Source organism: Neoarthrinium moseri, assembly GCF_022829205.1.
Source record: "Neoarthrinium moseri strain CBS 164.80 chromosome Unknown scaffold7_Wmoseri_CBS_16480, whole genome shotgun sequence".
Taxonomy (NCBI): domain Eukaryota; kingdom Fungi; phylum Ascomycota; class Sordariomycetes; order Amphisphaeriales; family Apiosporaceae; genus Neoarthrinium; species Neoarthrinium moseri.
Genome location: NW_026055121.1, coordinates 382,671 through 400,954, shown reverse-complemented (window position 1 = coordinate 400,954; position 18,284 = coordinate 382,671). Strand labels below are relative to the sequence as shown.

The 18,284-nt window shown below is 54.3% G+C and overlaps 5 protein-coding genes across 5 annotated transcripts; 3 read left to right on the top strand and 2 right to left on the bottom strand.

Moving 5' to 3' along the window:
• Window positions 1–279: 279 nt before the first annotated feature.
• Window positions 280–4,003, top strand: JN550_003065 (uncharacterized protein; the record flags this gene model as incomplete). Its single annotated transcript, XM_049314427.1, has 8 exons — window positions 280–345; window positions 458–487; window positions 560–632; window positions 697–768; window positions 833–1,554; window positions 1,607–2,378; window positions 2,441–3,707; window positions 3,760–4,003. 8 exons carry the CDS (start codon window positions 280–282, stop codon window positions 4,001–4,003), a joined length of 3,246 nt encoding a protein of 1,081 aa, XP_049174900.1.
• Window positions 4,004–5,385: 1,382 nt separating this feature from the next.
• JN550_003064 (uncharacterized protein) lies at window positions 5,386–7,230 on the top strand (the record flags this gene model as incomplete). Its single annotated transcript, XM_049314426.1, has 4 exons — window positions 5,386–5,693; window positions 5,850–6,202; window positions 6,255–6,508; window positions 6,562–7,230. 4 exons carry the CDS (start codon window positions 5,386–5,388, stop codon window positions 7,228–7,230), a joined length of 1,584 nt encoding a protein of 527 aa, XP_049174899.1.
• A 2,238-nt stretch (window positions 7,231–9,468) lies between these two features.
• JN550_003063 (uncharacterized protein) lies at window positions 9,469–10,662 on the top strand (the record flags this gene model as incomplete). Its single annotated transcript, XM_049314425.1, has 1 exon — window positions 9,469–10,662. One exon carries the CDS (start codon window positions 9,469–9,471, stop codon window positions 10,660–10,662), a length of 1,194 nt encoding a protein of 397 aa, XP_049174898.1.
• A 1,579-nt stretch (window positions 10,663–12,241) lies between these two features.
• Window positions 12,242–14,565, bottom strand: JN550_003062 (uncharacterized protein; the record flags this gene model as incomplete). Its single annotated transcript, XM_049314424.1, has 4 exons — window positions 12,242–12,711; window positions 12,776–13,673; window positions 13,747–14,160; window positions 14,218–14,565. 4 exons carry the CDS (start codon window positions 14,563–14,565, stop codon window positions 12,242–12,244), a joined length of 2,130 nt encoding a protein of 709 aa, XP_049174897.1.
• A 1,426-nt stretch (window positions 14,566–15,991) lies between these two features.
• Window positions 15,992–18,121, bottom strand: JN550_003061 (uncharacterized protein; the record flags this gene model as incomplete). Its single annotated transcript, XM_049314423.1, has 6 exons — window positions 15,992–16,159; window positions 16,220–16,230; window positions 16,293–16,522; window positions 16,580–17,047; window positions 17,104–17,412; window positions 17,475–18,121. 6 exons carry the CDS (start codon window positions 18,119–18,121, stop codon window positions 15,992–15,994), a joined length of 1,833 nt encoding a protein of 610 aa, XP_049174896.1.
• Between the last annotated feature and the right edge of the window lie 163 nt (window positions 18,122–18,284).

Below are 18,284 nucleotides of genomic sequence, written 5' to 3'. Positions count from 1 at the left end.
CAAGCGCCGCCCGCCCGCCTGCTGCTTCGATTTGATATCTCGACCCTGCCAGCCCGCAACTCCTCTGGTGTTTTTCCTTCTTCCCTTTCCACACCCAAGCCCACGTCTCCTTGTCTTTTTGTCGCCTGGATTGCAAACGACCTGCCCTCTTCCCGCCTTGCCTTGCGATCCCCTCTGCAAAGGCCAGCTTCGCCGCCCTCACCCACCCTCTCGCGTGCGCCGAGCCGTCGCCTTCCCCGCCACCAGAATTCACCACAGCCAGCTCGACCGCACCTCACCATGCCGCCCTCGATTGAGGAGCTCGACGTGACCGTCCAGACCTTCTACGAAGGCCGCGGCGAGCAGGTATGTATTTCACCCGCCGCCCAGAGCTTGCAGCTTTTGCAGTTGCGCCCCGGATCGCTGCGTCCAAACGCCAGGTACCGTGTACTAACCTTGTCTTTTCCCCGCCTCACAGCAAAAGGCTGCACAAGCAGCGTTGAACCAGGTATGCATTTCTCCCCCCAGGCCCGGACCTTTGGGAAAGCGGACTGGTACTGACCCTCGCCCTCTGCTGCAGTTCAAGGAAGACCCCGACGCATGGCTTCTCGTGGATAAGATCCTGTCCGATGCCACTTACCCGCAGACCAAGTGTAGGCTGCCCTCGAGGCCCCATAGACGAAGCAGGGAAAGACATCTAGGCTAACAGGCGGGCAGATCTTGGTCTCCAGGTGCTAGACAACGTGATCACGACAAGATGGAAGGTCCTGCCGCGGGAACAATGCCAAGGTCGGTACCAGGGAGAACAGACAGCTGTGCACACCGCAAGTACTAACGTCGGCTGTGTCTGTAGGCATTCGCAACTTCGTCGTCAACTTCATCATCCAGTGCTCGGGGTCCGAAGAGTCCCTCAAGGCGCAGCGCACCTTGCTCAACAAGCTCAACCTGGTGCTCATCTCGATCCTCAAGCAAGAATGGCCTCACAACTGGCCCACCTTCATCAACGAGATCATCTCCTCCTGCCGGACGAGCCTGTCGATTTGCGAGAACAACATGATCATCCTCAGACTCCTCTCCGAGGAGGTCTTTGACTACTCGGCCGACCAGATGACCTCGGCCAAGACAAGGAATCTCAAGACCACCATGTGCAACGAGTTCTCCCAGATCTTTCAGCTGTGCCAGGAGATCCTCACCACAGCCAACCAAGCCAGCTTGGTCAAGGCCACCCTCGAGACTCTGCTGCGCTTCTGCAACTGGATCCCCCTGGGCTACATCTTCGAGACCCCCCTGATCGAGACGTTACGTTCGCGCTTCCTCGATGTGCCCGAGTTCCGCAACGTCACCCTCCAGGTCTTCACCGAGATTGGTGGCTTGACCACTGCCGCCCACGGCCAACCCAATGCGTATACGGAGCAGGTGGTCAAGATGTTCTGCGACGTGCTTACTACTATTGCTGGTATCATTCCGTTAGACCTTGACTTGAAGAGCACGTATCCCCAGAGCAACTCGAAGGACCAGGAGTTTATCCAGAACTTGGCCTTGTTCCTGTGCAACTTCTTTGGCCAGCATGTTGGCGTACGTATCATTCCCTATGGAAATTCAGGTCGCCCACTAACTTGTTTAACAGCTGATCGAGAACCTGCCCAACCGCGATTTCCTTACACACGGTCACTTCTATCTGATCCGTATCTCCCAGATCGAGGATCGCGAGATCTTCAAGATCTGCTTGGACTACTGGCTTAAGCTCGTTCAGGAACTATACGAGGAGATGCAGACTGCCCCGATGCAGTCGGAGATGAACCCGCTTCTGAGCCTGGGCAGCACAGGATCGACTGCCGGAGCACCGAATCCCAACCTTCTGTCCAACATTCCGCTGCGCATGCACAAGTTCAAGGAGGTCATGTCCAACTTGCGAGTTGTCATGATTGAGAAGATGGTTCGACCCGAGGAGGTCTTGGTTGTCGAGAATGATGAGGGAGAGATCGTGCGAGAGTTCGTCAAAGAGAGCGATACCGTTCAGCTGTACAAGACCATCCGCGAATGTCTGGTGTACTTGACACATCTCGATGTCGTGGATATGGAACAGATCATGACGGACAAGCTGCAACGCCAGGTCGACAACTCCGAGTGGTCTTGGCACAACTGCAACGTTCTGTGCTGGGCTATTGGTTCTATCTCACTGGCCATGAACGAAGAGACCGAGAAGAGATTCCTTGTGACCGTCATCAAGGACCTGCTGGGACTCACCGAGATGAAGCGTGGAAAGGACAACAAGGCCGTCGTCGCGAGTAACATCATGTACATCGTCGGCCAGTACCCTCGGTTCCTCAAGGCCCACTGGAAGTTCTTGAAGACAGTCGTCAACAAGCTTTTCGAGTTCATGCACGAGTCTCACGAAGGTTGGTTTCCGACAGACTGTCAAAGATATGAAACAACTATGGTGCTAACAAGTGAAAAATAGGTGTTCAGGATATGGCTTGCGATACGTTCATCAAGATTGCCCGCCAATGCAGACGTCATTTCGTGGCCTTGCAACCCAGTGAGAGCGAGCCCTTCATCGAGGAGATCGTACGAAACTTGCCTAGAATCACCTGTGATTTGAGCCCTCAGCAGGTCCACACGTTTTACGAGGCTTGCGGCTTCATGGTTTCTGCCCAGGGGAACAAGCATCAGCAAGAGAGGTTGCTTGGCGAACTGATGGGTGCGCCTAATGCGGCTTGGGATGAGATTATTCGACATGCGACTGCGGACCCGACTATTCTACAGGACACCGAGACTATCAAGATCATCGGCAACATCATGAAGACGAACGTTTCAGCCTGTTCTTCTGTCGGACCCTACTTTGGTCCCCAAATCGGCCGCATTTACTTGGACATGTTACAGATGTACAGGGCCACCAGTCAGCTGATTTCCGAGGCCGTTGCCCGTGATGGTGAACTCGCTCCTCGAATGCCCAAGGTCCGCGGCCTTCGAACCATCAAGAAGGAGATCCTGAAGTTGATTGAGACGTACGTCGACAAGGCTGAAGACTTGGCCGCTGTGCGCCAGCAGATGGTTCCTCAACTTTTGGACTCCATCCTGGTTGACTACAACCGCAACGTGCCAGGCGCCAGGGATGCCGAAGTCCTCAAGGCTATGTCAACCATTATCCAGAAGCTTACCAACCTGATGGAGGACCAAGTGCCTATCATCATGCAGAACGTGTTCGAGTGCACTCTGGAAATGATCAACAAGGACTTTTCCGAGTTCCCAGAGCACCGTGTGGAGTTCTTCAACCTGCTGCGCGCCATCAACCTTCACTGCTTCCCTGCCCTGCTGAAGCTGGACAACCGACAGTTCAAGTTCGTCATCGATGCCTGCATGTGGGCAAGCAAGCACGACAACCGCGATGTGGAGGGCGCCGGCCTTAACATGTGCCTGGAGCTTATTACCAACATTGCCGAGAAGACCGATGATGCTACCAAGAACGCTTTCTTCCAGCAGTTCTTCATCACCATTCTTCAGGATGTGTTCTTTGTTCTGACGGATCCCGACCACAAGGCGGGTTTCAAGACCCAGTCCATGCTCTTGATGAAGCTCCTCAACTACGTCATTCCCGCCGACGGTAGTACTCCCAAGATCCAGGGTCCTATTTACACGGACCAGGCCCCCCAGGGGACGTCTAACCGCGACTTCCTCGTCAACTTTATCGGAAATCTGCTGCGCAATGCGTTCCCCAACCTTCAGATGTAAGCTCCCTAACCAGTCGAATATGATGCGCGTATTAACAATCTTGTTTAGTCCCCAGATCAACGTCTTCATTGAAGGCCTCTTCACTCTGAACAACCAGTACGACAAGTTCCGGCTCAACTTGCGCGACTTCTTGATCTCGCTCAAGGAGTTTTCCGGGGACAATGCCGAGCTCTACGTTGTCGAGAAGGAGCAGGAAGCTCACGAGAAGCTCACGGCAGACCACGAGCGAAGGGCCAAGGTCGGCGGCTTGCTCAAGCCCTCCGAGATCGAGGCCGAAGATGATGAGTTGTGACGGGGCCAGGAGTTCAGGAACGAGTTCGCTCCTGTGCGCGACTCGGATTCCACACTGAACACTGGACGAAAATCAACTGCGAACGACTACGATGGCTGGGATCTGTACGGGCTGTAGCTGTGTCGGCGACTCACACAGCTCGCTTTGTCCCAGCCGTTCACCCAGAACCCCCTCCTCATTTGCTTTGCGTGCGTGATACCAAGATAGAGTTTGCAGTGGAGCGTTGGGGGAGACTGTCTTTGGCAATCTCGTTTTAGGACTCATGGGCGGTAAGGCCCTTTCATTTGTGTATGTAGACTCATCAGAGGTCCTTTGAGGAAGGGACTCTGTGTGCCACTGGCCCCAGACCTGCGGTTTTGCTTGCCAAACCCTGGATTCTGGCAGTAGTATGGAAACGGACGACAAAAGGGGCGACTGGTATCCAGCGATTTGATGGCAAAAATGCGTACACGGTTGACGATGCAGCAAATGCCATGCCGAGACTGTGGCCAGAGGAAGCCACTTCCTGTTAGATACAGACAATTGATATAAATCAGCACAGCTGGTAAGACACAAATGTCCATCCGTTGCTGGTGATAGCGTCTTACATACTCGAATCAAGATCGCAAAGATCCCTCATCTGCCGGGCCCAACGTTGCATTTTCGGCTCCAGCCCAGCAAAACCCTCATTCTGATGTTGACCTCTCAATGAAGTAGCCGCGCCAGATAATTGGTTCAGCTGTAATTGTCGCCAAGCCTTTACATAGTCTTCCCCCTGAGAGCTAAGCTGTCTGATGGCCCAATCAGACAACGACGAAGCTCAACGTGCGGCGCGGCGCCCAGGCCAGGATCAGCACCGGGCCCCTTGCTATGCCCGCGTAGCTTCACCGAGCTCGCTTCCTTCGCGCCTCCAATATACCGCCATCGTGTGCCTCATTCAATAGAAGGGATGCAAGATGGGTGGAAAGCCCTGTCCCACTACGTAGAACGTGCGATTTCGTGCATAGGTCAGTGGGGTCAACGTCACGTATGCATGCATGGGCTGGCTGGGCCGGTGGAGTCCAGACAACTTAGCGCGGGCGTGCGTGGTGAATTCAGTCGGCGCGCCTTCCGTTGTAGCATCCCGAGAACCTGGTTGCGTGCGCCGATCCGCCGTCGGGAGTGGAGGGAAGGGTGCGGGAGATGGGGCGGCGTGGGATCTGAGGACCAAGTCTATATAGGTAGATAAGGTAGCTTTGGGGCGTCCCTGGTCAGCTCTGAAGCTTATTCCGTCCAACACGTTCGTTCTCCTGGGACGGGTCAAGTTCACTCGCTCTCCGTTCCCTTGCTCTGCCCTGTCGATCTCCGTGCGCCAAAGGCATCGAGCCGCTGGAAGACTTCATTCGCTTTTCCCCATCTCGACAATGGCTTCATACCTCCTCACGGCGGGTCTCGCGGTCGCGGCGGCGGCCCGCGCTGCTGTGGTGGCGCCCCGGGCGGCCAACTCGACGACGGTCGTCGCGGGGGCCGTCAACAGCACCACGTGCAACGGCAAGCAGTACGTCTACGAGGAGCTGGCCGGCTACGGCTTCGTGGTCTCGGACGCGGTGGACAAGTTCGGGGACAACCTCGGCGGCCTGGGCAGCGCTATCCACATGGAGAAGAAGTCGTGGAAGAAGAGCTGCAATGGCACTTACACCGGCACGCTGTGGAGTCTGCCGGATCGTGGATGGTGAGTATGATTTACTTCTCCGGCCTAGTCGGGAGAGGCGAGCCTGTCCACTTTTTGGGTGACCTTTTCAGAGCCATTACGAAAACCAGGCACCGTTGATGAGTTTTTAGAAACGCCTTTGCTTGTTTGTCGTAGCTGGGCTAATCAACTTGCTAGGAATACTGAGGGAACGCTGAATTTCCAGCCCCGAGTCCACAAGTTCACAGTGACTCTGGCTCCAGCACACAACGCCACGGTCGCCAATCCCTCAGCTCCGAACCTCCATCTCACATACCAGGACACCATTCGCTTCTCGGGCCCCGATGGCACGCCCGCTACTGGTCTAGATGCTGATGCGTCGGGTCATCTGTCGTACCCAGGCTTCCCTGACTTGCCCGTCGCCACTTACACCGGTGACGGCTTCGGCGGTGACGGGCCTGGAGGAAAGAGGATCCCCATCGACTGTGAGGGCCTGGCTGTCAACGACGACGGCTCGTTCTGGGTCTCGGATGAATATGGACCTTACGTCTGTAAGTTTCGAGCATGCCAACGCTTCGGTGTTACTGCTACTAATATTGTCAGATCTCTTTGACCACAGCGGCAAGATGCTGACTGCTATCCGACCCCCGGATGCCATCATTCCCTTCCGTAACGGGACTGAGTCCTTCTCCGCAGCTAGCCCACCTCATTACATCGACAATGGTGAGGGACCTCTCCCCAACCCTGAACATCCGGACACTGGGCGTGACAACAATCATGGATTTGAGGGCCTGTCAGTCTCGGAGGACGGCAAGACTCTATGGGTTCTCCTGCAAGCTGCTACTGTGCAAGAAGGTGTAAGTTGTGATCTCCATCTCCAAACACGCGTGTAACTGATAGTCTGCTGCAGGGCCTAGAGAAGCAGACACAGCGTTACACGCGCTTCCTCAAATACGACATCTCTACGCCTCTGAAGCCGATGTACAAGGCCGAGTACATCGTGCCCCTGCCCGCCTACGTCGACCCGACGGCCAAGGCTTCCAAGAACCCCAAGATCGCCGCGCAGTCCGAGGTCCACGCGCTGCCGAACGGACAGTTTTTCGTGCTCTCACGCGACGGCGGCGCCGGCCACGGCCAGGAAAACTCCCAGAGCCAGTACCGCAACATCGACGTCTTCGACATCTCGGCGGCGACCGACATCAAGGCCGCGGGTCAGGGGTACGACGACGAGGGCGGCGCCGTGGCGGACACGAAGGGCGTGCTGCGGCAGGGCGTGCAGGCGGCCGAGTACTGCGCGTTCCTCGACTTCAACGTCAACGCGCAGCTGGGCCGGTTCGGGCTGCACAACGGGGGCACCCAGGACGCCGCGCTGCTGAACGAGAAGTGGGAGTCCATCGCCGTCGTGCCCGTCGACCCGCGCCGCCCCGACGGCGACGAGCACTTTGTCTTCAGCCTCAGTGACAACGATTTCATCACGCAGAATGGGTTCCTGAACGATGGGAGGTTCCGGTACGCGGACTCGACCGGGTTCAACCTTGACAGCCAAGCCCTGGTGTTCAAGGTGAAGATCCCCAAGTAGATGTTCATAGGGGAAGAGGATGTTTAGATAGTAAATGCAAATGCAAATACTGGGGAAATACTTGCTCCCTTGAAATGTGCCTTATATGCTCCACTCTGTGCCTTCTTGTTTGCCCCCTTTCCCTCCTATTGGCACATCTCTCTGAGTCATTGCCTGGTAATTGAAAATAATCACCTCGACCTTCAATGAATACGTTCTCTGGTCGACTGTTATGGTCGGGGAGGTGCAGCCAAGCGCGCGGCGGGTAGACCACCTGGTTGGAGTTCGATTCCAACCTCCATTTTTTGCTGCTCACTTTTCCTTATTCCTCTTCTTTTCATTCCCTCCCCCCAAATCGCTGCCTGGTAAATAAAAAAACCACCTCCATCCCTAACAAAGAGTCGTTATCTGGCAAACTGTTTGGTTGGGAGGTGCTATGTGCATACCTAGCAGAGCGAGGTTCGATTCTATTCTCCTCCATTTTTGGCGTCTTCAATTTTTTTCCTCACCTTTCTTATTGTAACCCTCTTCTCCTCTTCACCTCCGCCTCTACTCCTCATTCCTCGCCTACCTTACTAAAGTCTTGGTTTCTTAGAGATGGACTCACCTCTTAGAGTGTTTTTCTATTAACCCATACACTTCCAAAAATACCTGTTCCCCTGATAGCGTGTGATCTCCTGTGTCACCAAAAGTCCTTGTTTGTCATGAGCCTTCGAAGCACATCCGAATATCAACGCTCTTAAAGGTCAGGAATGTGTATTAACAGATAATATACTATGTTATCCTCCTCTCTTATCTCCTTTGCCTTACTAATTAGCAATATTTAGAACTATACCTTATGTATTCAAGAGCTTGTGCAGTGACGAATTATGTTCTCCAGACAGTACAAACTGTCATCCGATATGTTAGAAAATAAGGTGCATATACGAAAGTCCGGGTCTGGTTCAAAGGAGCGTGTGAGCTACTTCATCTTTATAAAGCCCCTTCGACTTTACGAATCAATGGATGACTGTTAGAGTCAACTTAAAGACTATCTGCAGTTCTCAGCCTGTCACGCTTCTCGTTATTATAACTTCAAGATGAATTCACGACACCATGCAAGTTATTAAACAGACAATCCGCGATAATCAGAGAGCCCCTCCGAATGTAGCACAGCGGCGGTATCTGGCCCGACCTCTAGGGTGGGGAAATTTGTATCATAGTAAATGAGTTTGAAGGAAGAAGAGGAGACAAAAAAAATCTACTTCGCTAGATGCACCAACATGTTCGACGCCTTGAAGAAACCTGAGAGATAGGGGTACGCGCCATCGTGACTCGTCTCACAAGGGCGGGTGAGCATCTGACACCCTTAAGAGTGGCAAGCTGACGATGGTGATGAGCATTGTCTTTATCATGTTGTGATTGCTCCTTGTCAGCATCCTTGAGATGGCAAAGTGCCGATTAATGCCTACTCTGACACATGGTATCAAGCCTCGGGTTATGGTTATGCACCAATGAGACTCTGTACCGAGCTCTAAAGAATCTCCTCGTGCCGGCCGCTGAGCCGGAGCAAGGCAGCACATGGGACGTGATTCCCTACATGGGAAAGTTACCTTGTAGGCAGACTAGCAGAGGAGGGCAGTGCCCCAGCTGCGCCCTGCGCCCCTCGCGTTAGCAGCAGATCGGAGGCACCACAAATCAGGCGCCAACACTAACAGATTGCATCGCTGACAAAGAAATGTGGGGGCTGGCTCGGTCTCTGGGGGTCACCTTCGGCGGGCATTGCTGTAATGGAGCACCTTATTGCGGCGCCATCCATGGCTGAGCATTTAATTGCCGTCCTCCCGAATCGCAAGACGCTTGGCTTCATCGGATCTGATAACGGCGCCAAAATGAATTTCGACTTTCATACTGCGGCTCATTAGCTGCACTTGTCTCCAGTCTGGAGGGGTTGCTGGCTGGTCGTGTGAATGCCTTGTTGAGTGCGCCTCAAATAAGGCAAACTGATGATCCATTGCTATACTTCGTTCTTGTAGGTTAGCGCCAGGACTCTCTAGCTTGCCTTTAGAGCCGTATAAAGTGTGAGTAGATCCACACTTCATAGTTCTCCTGCCCTGTCGACAAACAGTCAGTTTACTTGAAGCAAGAACAACTAACAAGGTTTCCGTTTGTCACAAACAAAGAATTGAGAGGGTTTGAGCATTCCTGGCTCTCAGAATTCACTGCGCCTCCAACTTGCTAAGCACCCGTTTGCATTGAAAGGCAACAACCAAATTCACCATGAACACCATAATTTCCCCCCAGTGGCCACACCACCATTCCTCTAACTCACATCCGCCACCGAGTATGAAGCGTTTCTCGTTGAACCCTTTTTCTCGCCGCTCGGCATCTTCAGCCCAGGGTAACGCCAATAATGGCGCCCTCAGTCACGACAGCTCGAACGCGCTGAGCCGCGCCCTCAGCAAGAGCAGCACCCGCAAGAGCCAACAGCCCGAAGAGCAGCGCAGTGCCCGGAGCCCGATGCTGAACCCCTCGCCGGCAACACGCCGCCCGAGAGCACAGTCTCCCCCGCCAGCATACTCGCCAACCGCAGACTCGCCCTCTGGGTCAAGTTCAGGTGCCTCCCCCGTCTATGAACGTTCCCAGTCGGGGGCTCACCCTGCGATATCAGTCCAACAAGCCTCGACAGAAGAGGACCCCTACGCCTTCCTGTCGAGTTTCGACACCGTGTTCCTAGTCGATGACTCGGGAAGCATGGCCGGAAGATCGTGGCGCGAGACACAGCAGGCCCTCAGCGCTCTGTTGCCTATCATCTTCTCACACGACGCAGACGGCCCTGACATCTACTTCATGAACCACAAGTCCAAGGATTCCGGAGACTCTGCCGAGCCGTGGAAGGCCGGCACGGGTTACCGCAACGTGACCAGAAGCCAGGGAACCAGCCCGGCAGGGGAGCAGCTCACCGTCGAGGAGATGTTCAGAACTGTTCACCCGCGGATGGGCACGCCGACCGGCACGCGCCTCAACTTCATTATCCGCCGCTACATACGTCACTACGAGCAGAAGTTCCGCGAGACGGGCGACGACACCTGCCTCAAGCCCCTCAACATCATCGTCATCACCGACGGCGTGCCGAGCGACGACGTCGAGAGCGTCGTGATCCAGGCCGCCAAGAAGCTGGACGCCCTCGACGCGCCCCCTTACCAGATCGGCATCCAGTTCTTCCAGGTCGGCAACGAAAGCGGCGCGGCCGACGCGCTGCGCCGCCTGGACGACGACCTGAGCGACCAGGTCGCAGGAGGCGTTCGGGACATTGTGGACACTGTCTCCTTCGACGTCGGTGCCGATGGTAACACCCCGGCCCTCACGGGCGACGGTATCATGAAGGCGGTGCTCGGCTCGGTGGTCAAACGCCTGGACCGCAAGACCTCGGCACTGAGGGAAACGTCGGCCAGGGGACAGGGACGGGCATAAAAATGGTGTACGATACCCATTCGGCAGGCATTCGGTATATGTATTAGGCTCAGGGGCGTTGGTGGCTTTTTGCAATTTCTCCTATGGCAACTTTTCTGCCGCTTCTCCTTGTGTATTACTAGTCGTTTCATCACCAGTAAAGCTGGTATTTGCTGCTAGCGAGCAGCTTCTAGAGAATAGATTAGGGATGGCTCGCGTCATCGGTTTGATAGATACACCGCATCAACTGGCAGAACGTGTCGAGAATTTCTGTTGACTCCAGCGCATCCCATCTTGCAGTCCAGTAGTAGTAACATCATGCTAAACAAACCGACTAGCAAATACCTCAAAGAGAGGCTCAGTCACTGAACTTTTTCCCAGAGCATGCACTCACATACAGTCCCGAGCACTAGTTTCCGTATTTTGTATCAGTGAACGTTGTCTTTCGGTGAACTACCTGACTAGAACTAAACTGAACTGCTGATTGCATCATTCCTCCGTAGGCATAGATACCTCAAAGCTATGAAGTCCCCGGTGTTTGTCAGTTCTGCGCAGATACGATAGGCAAACAGGCCATTTTGGTGCCACGTCGCCCCCTACTAGGCCAACTGCAAATCAAGAAACGGGCCATTACGTGTCTGCGTGGCCTCCCGGTGAGTCTCTCTTTGCTTTGCTAGCTGTCGATCAGTCTGTTTATGAGGAAGCCAGCTTTTGGGAATGGCGTAGCTAGACCGGGTAGAGCATTGTCCGAGCGTTGACGTTGGTTGTCAAGGTTCAGATGACTGACTGGCTGAGTCTCAGCGACGAGAGAAGTCAGGCAACATCGTATCGGGCGCAGCATCGGCTTCCGGCATGAGAAAGACAGACGAGTCCGAGAGGAAGAGAAGAAGAAGTGCCGTTGCTTATGTTAGGGAAAACTCCCCAAATCCGATGACTTTGTCGCAATATCGAGGTTGATGTCAGACCCTCTGGTGTTGCCTCTATGCTCCCCGGAAAGTCTGGAATAAAAGGGAACAAACAGCTTTGTCGAAGCCTAGGCTTCTGCCGCAGTGAAAGCCGGTAGCCAAACATATGGGTGGCTCCAGATTGCTGGCGAAGAAGACTGCTTCGTGGGGTATCATGGGAAGCCAAGATTTCCGTACCATGACAACGCCGAAAATCAAGAAGAAAAAAAAAAAAAGAAAAGAGAAAATCTCTGTATGACGGATTTGTGCGTAGTAGGCACGGGAATTGCGAAGATCCAGCGTCGTCCTAGAGAGGGTGTGCAACTTTTTGGTCACGCGTCCCGAACATCCATCGTCTCCTGATAATCGTGGCTAAGTGCCGCCCACCGACGTACGCGTGCCCCGAATGCTCGACGTCTCCGGAAAGTCCTGTTCCAAGTCTCTATTGTGGAACTTGGAAACAAGAGATGATTTCTTGCCGCCGATGATCGCGCAGTCTGCACTGTGGGCAAACCAAAGATCGAGCCGCAAAAATTGAGCTTCCACACGGAAGCCTGTCTCTCCCAAAGCTTTTGTCAACCGAGACACCCAGGGTTACTCTAACACCATGAAATAGAAAGGAAATGTTTTGTGAGGTGGGGAAATGTGTGTCGTGCTTATCGCATGACAAGCACGTCCGACTTGAGGAGCTCGTGGGTGCGGAGGCGGTCGAGGTCTCGATCGTCGCGCAGGCTCAAAGTCGGGGTAATGACGAGCATGATGCGGTACTGCTGGTACTGCATCTGGTCGGAAGGGGTGTCGGTGTAGTTGAGGGACCGCATGGTGCCGTAGGCGAACTTGGAGCCCGTCTCGGGGAAGTAGAAGTGGATGGTCATGCCCGACGTCCAGATGTGGGTGGTGATGGTCCAGGCGGCGTTGACGACGACGCTCAAGCCCTTGCGGGCCTGCTTGTCCTCGACGACGCAGCTCCGCAGCGGCTTGAGGATCTCCTGGATCATCTGCGCATGCTTGGCCACCGTTCTCTCCTTGAAACTGGGACCCTCGGGGGCCTCGATGATGAAGCGGATGACCTTAGCATGGTCCATCACGATTCTCTGCCTTTCCATACCTTGCGGGCGACCCATGTCTGGAAGATCTATTGTTAGTAATGGAGCCTACGGTTTGATTCAGACGGAGGAGGTGGGACTTACTTGATCCAGGAGCGCGTGACTTCATGCGTCCTTGGAGGGCATGAAGGTGCTCGTCGATCTGTGGATTGAATCCGAAGAAGACCTCAGGAATAATCATGCGGTTGATGATGTAGTCGACGATCACTCGCTTCAGGACCCAGTGGCGGCAATGGAATTTGGTCAACAGGTCGGCCATGTGCGTGGCACTCTGTGTCTGGTTCTTCAATCCCATCGACAAAATGTATCTCCAAGTTTCGGGGTGAGACATGGGCAGCATATTCTCGCTCTCGTTGAAAGGCTCGTTCACGTAGTGTTTGGCAATCAAGCCCTCGATCATGCCGAAGAGTCGCTGGAAGCCAATGGTGACGTCGTCAGCCGACCAATCAGTCTTCTCCTGCAGAGTGCTGAAGTCGATGTCTACGGTGTCTGCAGCAGACTTGTATCCACCACCACTGCTACGACTTTGGGTGAGATGCGGGGGTCCAAGTGGTCCGGTCATGGCACTCCATGAGCCGTTCTGTCCAGAGTTGAACGAAAAAGAGTTTCCGCGGAAACCCATACGGGTGGCCGGGCGTGGATTCATACGAGGCTGATCATTGGATCCATCATATGCTCGAACGTCCTGAGGGGACATGGCAGGACCTGTTCTCTGGGCATACTTGCGGAGAAGGGGAAGCATCTCCTTCGAGTGGTCGGGCTTTGAAGAACGCGGTCCGAACTCAGCAGCTGTCGGGTTCAAGAAGGATCCGCGACGGGCAGTTTCGGCAGCTTTGGAGGCGGAATTGTCATCGTCTTCGTCCGAAGCTGAATCCTCTTGGACGAATCTCCTGCTCTTGGGGGTAGGGGTTTCTTGGACCTTGACAAGCTGCATGTTGCTTTCTTCAGCCACGCGGAGCGACTTCAACTCATCTTCGAGGCGCTGGCCGGGATGTTAGAGTCAATGTCAAATGGATTCAAGACAATGTGAAAAGAAATTGCGCATTCAAGCTTACCTGGAGTTTCATAGCATGCTTCTCATCATGGCTCCTGCCGAGCTGTCGAAGACGCTTCACCTCGCGCTCACACGAGTTCAACCGGCTCTCGAGATCCTCAACGTCTCGCAGTGCGACATCCTTCTCCTTCTTGGCGGACTTGTACTGGTCCTGCAGGTCGGAGATTTGCTGGCGTCTGGACAGCAGTTCGTTCTGAGCCTTCTCATACTGAAGGCGAAGCTCGCCGACCTGGTGGTGGGCCTTGGTGTGCTCGGTGATCAAGGTGGTCGCAAAGTGAGTCAGGTCCTGGCCACAGCCGACGAGGAGGTGTCGGACAGTCTGGGCCTGGCTGTCCGTGAAACCAGGTGTGGTGCGCACGAACTGCTGTGCGGTCATGAGCTTGGCTTGGATGTCGCCGAAACCACGGTAGAGAGGCTGTCACAGTATTTAGCAAGTCCCACCCAAACTCTTGGAAGGCATGGAAAAACCTACGCTGCTGGCAATAGACGGCGGCACGCCGTTGTTCACAGCATTGTTGCTGGACTGGCGGTAGGGCGACTGAGACCCAAAAGCAGCCGGGGGGCGTACTGTGCCTGGTCGCTGCAGCTGCTGGCCGTAGTTGTAGGGATCATTCGAGACCGCAGGGCGGGGGGCGGTCGCGTCGTTCGAAATAAGATTGAACTGGCCGCTTGCCTTCACGAGCGCCATCTCGTCATCCGAGGGCGGATCACTGCTCTTGCTAGTCGCGTTGTCTTTGTGAGGCGTGGCCTCCATCGCTCGCGACGAGTACAACGGTGCGCCGCCGCCGCTCGAGTCGCTCGAGGAACGCGCGGCAGGCATGATGACTTGGGGCTTTAGATCAAGTATGCTATGAGGAGTGAATAAAAGGTTGAATTTATGGAAAGTAAGGGGAGAGAAGTGGTGATGAAAATCACCTGGGTCCGATGTGTTGACTGGGGAACTTGGCGCTTCCTCGGCAGTGATGCCTGGGTTGGCGTGTTGTGATGTGAGAGCTTTTACCTTGATGAGAGAAAACCGCCCGAAGGAAATTAGGAAAATGTGAGCTCGGGTTCCGATATGGTCACTGAGGTGATATACCTTGAGTCGTCAGTACGAAAGTGAAATGCAAGTGTGATGGTGAATGCCTACGGGAGACAGCACTCAGCGAGTGTTGGATACCGATGAAAGGATTATTTGGGCCAGGCCTAGGCCAGGGACCAAAGTTCGTTCTGAGATGAAGGTGACAGTGTCCTGAGATGATGAAGGGAAGCGGTTGAGATTGAAAGTGGTTTCAACCAACACCTGCTTAAGGCGGGGAGGATGGTGCTGCTCCGGCGAAACGACCAAGTGGGATGATGATGATCGATCCGATTTGATCAGAGAAAGAGGTGGTGTAGGCCAGGATGTCTTAACTTGAGAGTTGGCGGGTGAACTTATGATTGGGGAGATGAAGAGGGGGAAAGGATATTGTGACAAGAACAATGGCCCCGAGTGCTGTTTAGATTATGTAGTGATTGGCAATGAAACGGGCAGGCTTCGAATCTTGATTGTTCGATTCATCTGGCAGGCAACAAGTGAGAAACGGAGAAAAGGCCTGAGGATTGTTATAATGAGGAATGTAGCAGAAACTGGAAATCCATTGCATGTGCCATTGCAACGAATTGGGCAGTATCAACGGCAGGGGCAGGCAGATCCTCAAAACCTGCGCTTGACGAGGCAGCAATCGAGGCATGTAGTTAAGATAAATTCACCATGATGCATGATGAAAACGACCAAACCCTTTGGAAACGAGACATGCTCTCACAGTTGTATATTCAGATCTGCTGGCAATCCAGAGACTGCTTTGCAATGAGAGAGTCTACTAGCCATGCTGCCGGTCTACCTACGATATGCCTCTGCCCGAATGGGCCGGTGTTCATACAAGTGCCAGCCTGTATCACGAGAATTGGCTTGATGTTACCTTGGATGTTGGAATACAATGATAATATTTCATGGTCTAGTATCTGCACTGTACTCGAGCATAGTCCAAGAGCTATGTACTGGCTTTATGATTATTCACAATCGGATCGGACCAAGTACAAATTTTGACATGATGAATTCTCTGTAATTCAGAATCTATTACTACTTAGCGTCTACTTCCCAGTGGAGGATGGTGCTGGGGACCAATGGTTCGCTCCTGCTTGGAGGCTGGTACTCGAGACGTTGTTGGAGGATGTTTGTGACCTTGGCGCAGCGAATGATCATCCGGGAGAGTCTGTTGATCTGCCTAAATCAGTACGAAAAAGCCAGGGTCAATATATGTAGTCCATGCGGAAAAGGGTAAAACCGAAATGCGCCTGCCGATGATTTTTGCTGAGAAGTTGTGGATGAAGTCGAGGACGGAATTGGTGTGTACTGTGACGCTTGCGCGATTGACGAAGCCCCAGTAGAGAATCTGGAACTTGTTAGAAGAAGGAACGTGGCGGTAGCAGCAGCAGTGTCCGATGTTACGTACAGGTGAAGGTCCTAGACGAGTAGTTGTCAGGCCTGATTAGCATCTCAAATAGCCTTAGTGCGTGAAAACAAACTGCTGTAGACGGCATCCACAACAGGTGCAGCGCTGATCATGCGTCCTCCGAAATACCGGCCGTTCAAGCCCTTGATAGCGTTCTCGCCTCCTTGGACCTTGTCGAACTTGAGGTAGATATCGCCTTGGGAATTCGGGTCTAGGGAGATGTGGACCACATGGCCGTATTTCTCCTCGGCTTCCTGTCTCACGTCATCCTCCAATTCCTTAACCCAGCTTTCACCTTCTTCCCTGTGGAAATCGTTAGCAACCTGCCTATCTAGAGTTGGAGAGTGGGAGGAGTCTTACTCAGCAGGATCAAACATGTTGTGCAAAACAACACAGCGACTAGCCATGTTGACATTGACGGGCAGAGGCTTGGCCTCCGTCTTCGGTTTCAAGATCTGTCTCTCATCGCGGCCACCGTTAGGAGCGTCATCAGTTCTGGCAAGCTTACGCATCAACGCGTCTCGGCTGTAGTTGTTGAAGTTGACGCCGCCGACATCAGTATCGTCCAATGCGCTGGCGCCCGTAGCCTTGTCGTTATCTCGACCGCCGGCTCGGTCAAAGCCGGAAGACTGCTGGCCTCGGCCTCCAGCGCCAGAAAAGGCGGATCCCTGGTATGGTTGGTTTTGTCCCTGGAACCTCTGTAGGAGATTGGCAGTTGACTCAGGGGTAAACTTATCGTTTCCAAGTCCAACACGGATTGGGCGACCTGCGAGGTCAAATCCGTTCATCTTCTCAAGTGCCTCGCGAGCCTGGTCAGCTTCACGGAATCTATTACATGGTCAGTGTCTGTGGTTTAGGTTGACAGGGAAAGCGTAGCAACTCACTGTACAAACCCGTAACCGCGGCTGCGGCCGTTGTCGTCCTTCTGGAGCTGGACGAACTCAAGCTCGCCAAACGGCTCAAACACGTTCTGCAGGTCTTGCTCGGTGATGCTGAAGTGGATGTTGCCAACATACAATCGGTGGAAAGGGATGGAGTTGGCATGGGTGCCAGAGCTGTCGGTGGTACGGACTTGTCGGTTCTTCTCAGCCTCGGTGAGCTGAACAATGACAGGAATACCTAGGAGCTTTTGACCTGTGAGCTGAAGAGCAGCAGTGACGGATTCTTCTTGCTTGAATTCAACGTAGCCGACGCTGGAGCCTCGTTAGCTTATGCGGTATTAGGGTTGGGAGGGGAGGAGAGGGGGATTACGAACCCTTTGGATCTGCCACTGATTCGGTCCTTCACGATCTGGGCCTCGTTGACGGGGCCAACCTTCTCAAAAAACTCCTTGAGCTCCTTGGTACGGAGACGGGCAGCAAGCTGCTGGACGAAAACGGTTCTGCGATCACGCTCATCTTCCGTCAGCTGAGGGGTAGCATCTCTCTTCGGCGTGCGGCCACCGCGAGGGCGATCGTCCCGCTGAGAAGCGCGGTCCTCGCGATCGCCGCGACGCTCATCTCTAGGGCGATAGTATCGATTGGGCGAACGAGAGCGAGAGCGGTCGCGTCCGCGGCCGCCACGGTAGAAGTCTCCGTCGCCTCCCCCTCTGTGACGTCGTGAGTGTCGGCGGTCATCATCGCGGCTCCGGCTTCTACGCCTACTCTTATGGCTACCTGTGTCACTGCGCGGGGTGCCCTCCCCGTCGGCACCGCGATCTCGTCTTCCGCGATCGGAACTGCGGTCGCGGCGCTTGCGGTCGTGATCGCGGTCCCGACTGTCGTCTCGAGCGCGGTCGCGGTCACGGCGGTCTGCACGGTCTGCCTTGAGACGGTCATCTGAGTCTCTGGGCTTGTCGTCTTTCACGTCGTCCTTGCCGCTGGCAGTGGCGTCCAACAGAGCCTCGACATCGAGTGTTGCCATTCTGGGAGAGTGTATCGGAATATTACAAAGAACTGCAGGGGCGGGCGTCGCCGAGCCGGTATTCTTCTTGACGCCGAAGGGCTGGGGGCAATGAGATGGATCGGCTGCAGTGTAGCCGGCGTCTTTGGCTGGTGAGCGGCGATAGATGAACAAAGCGCGATAG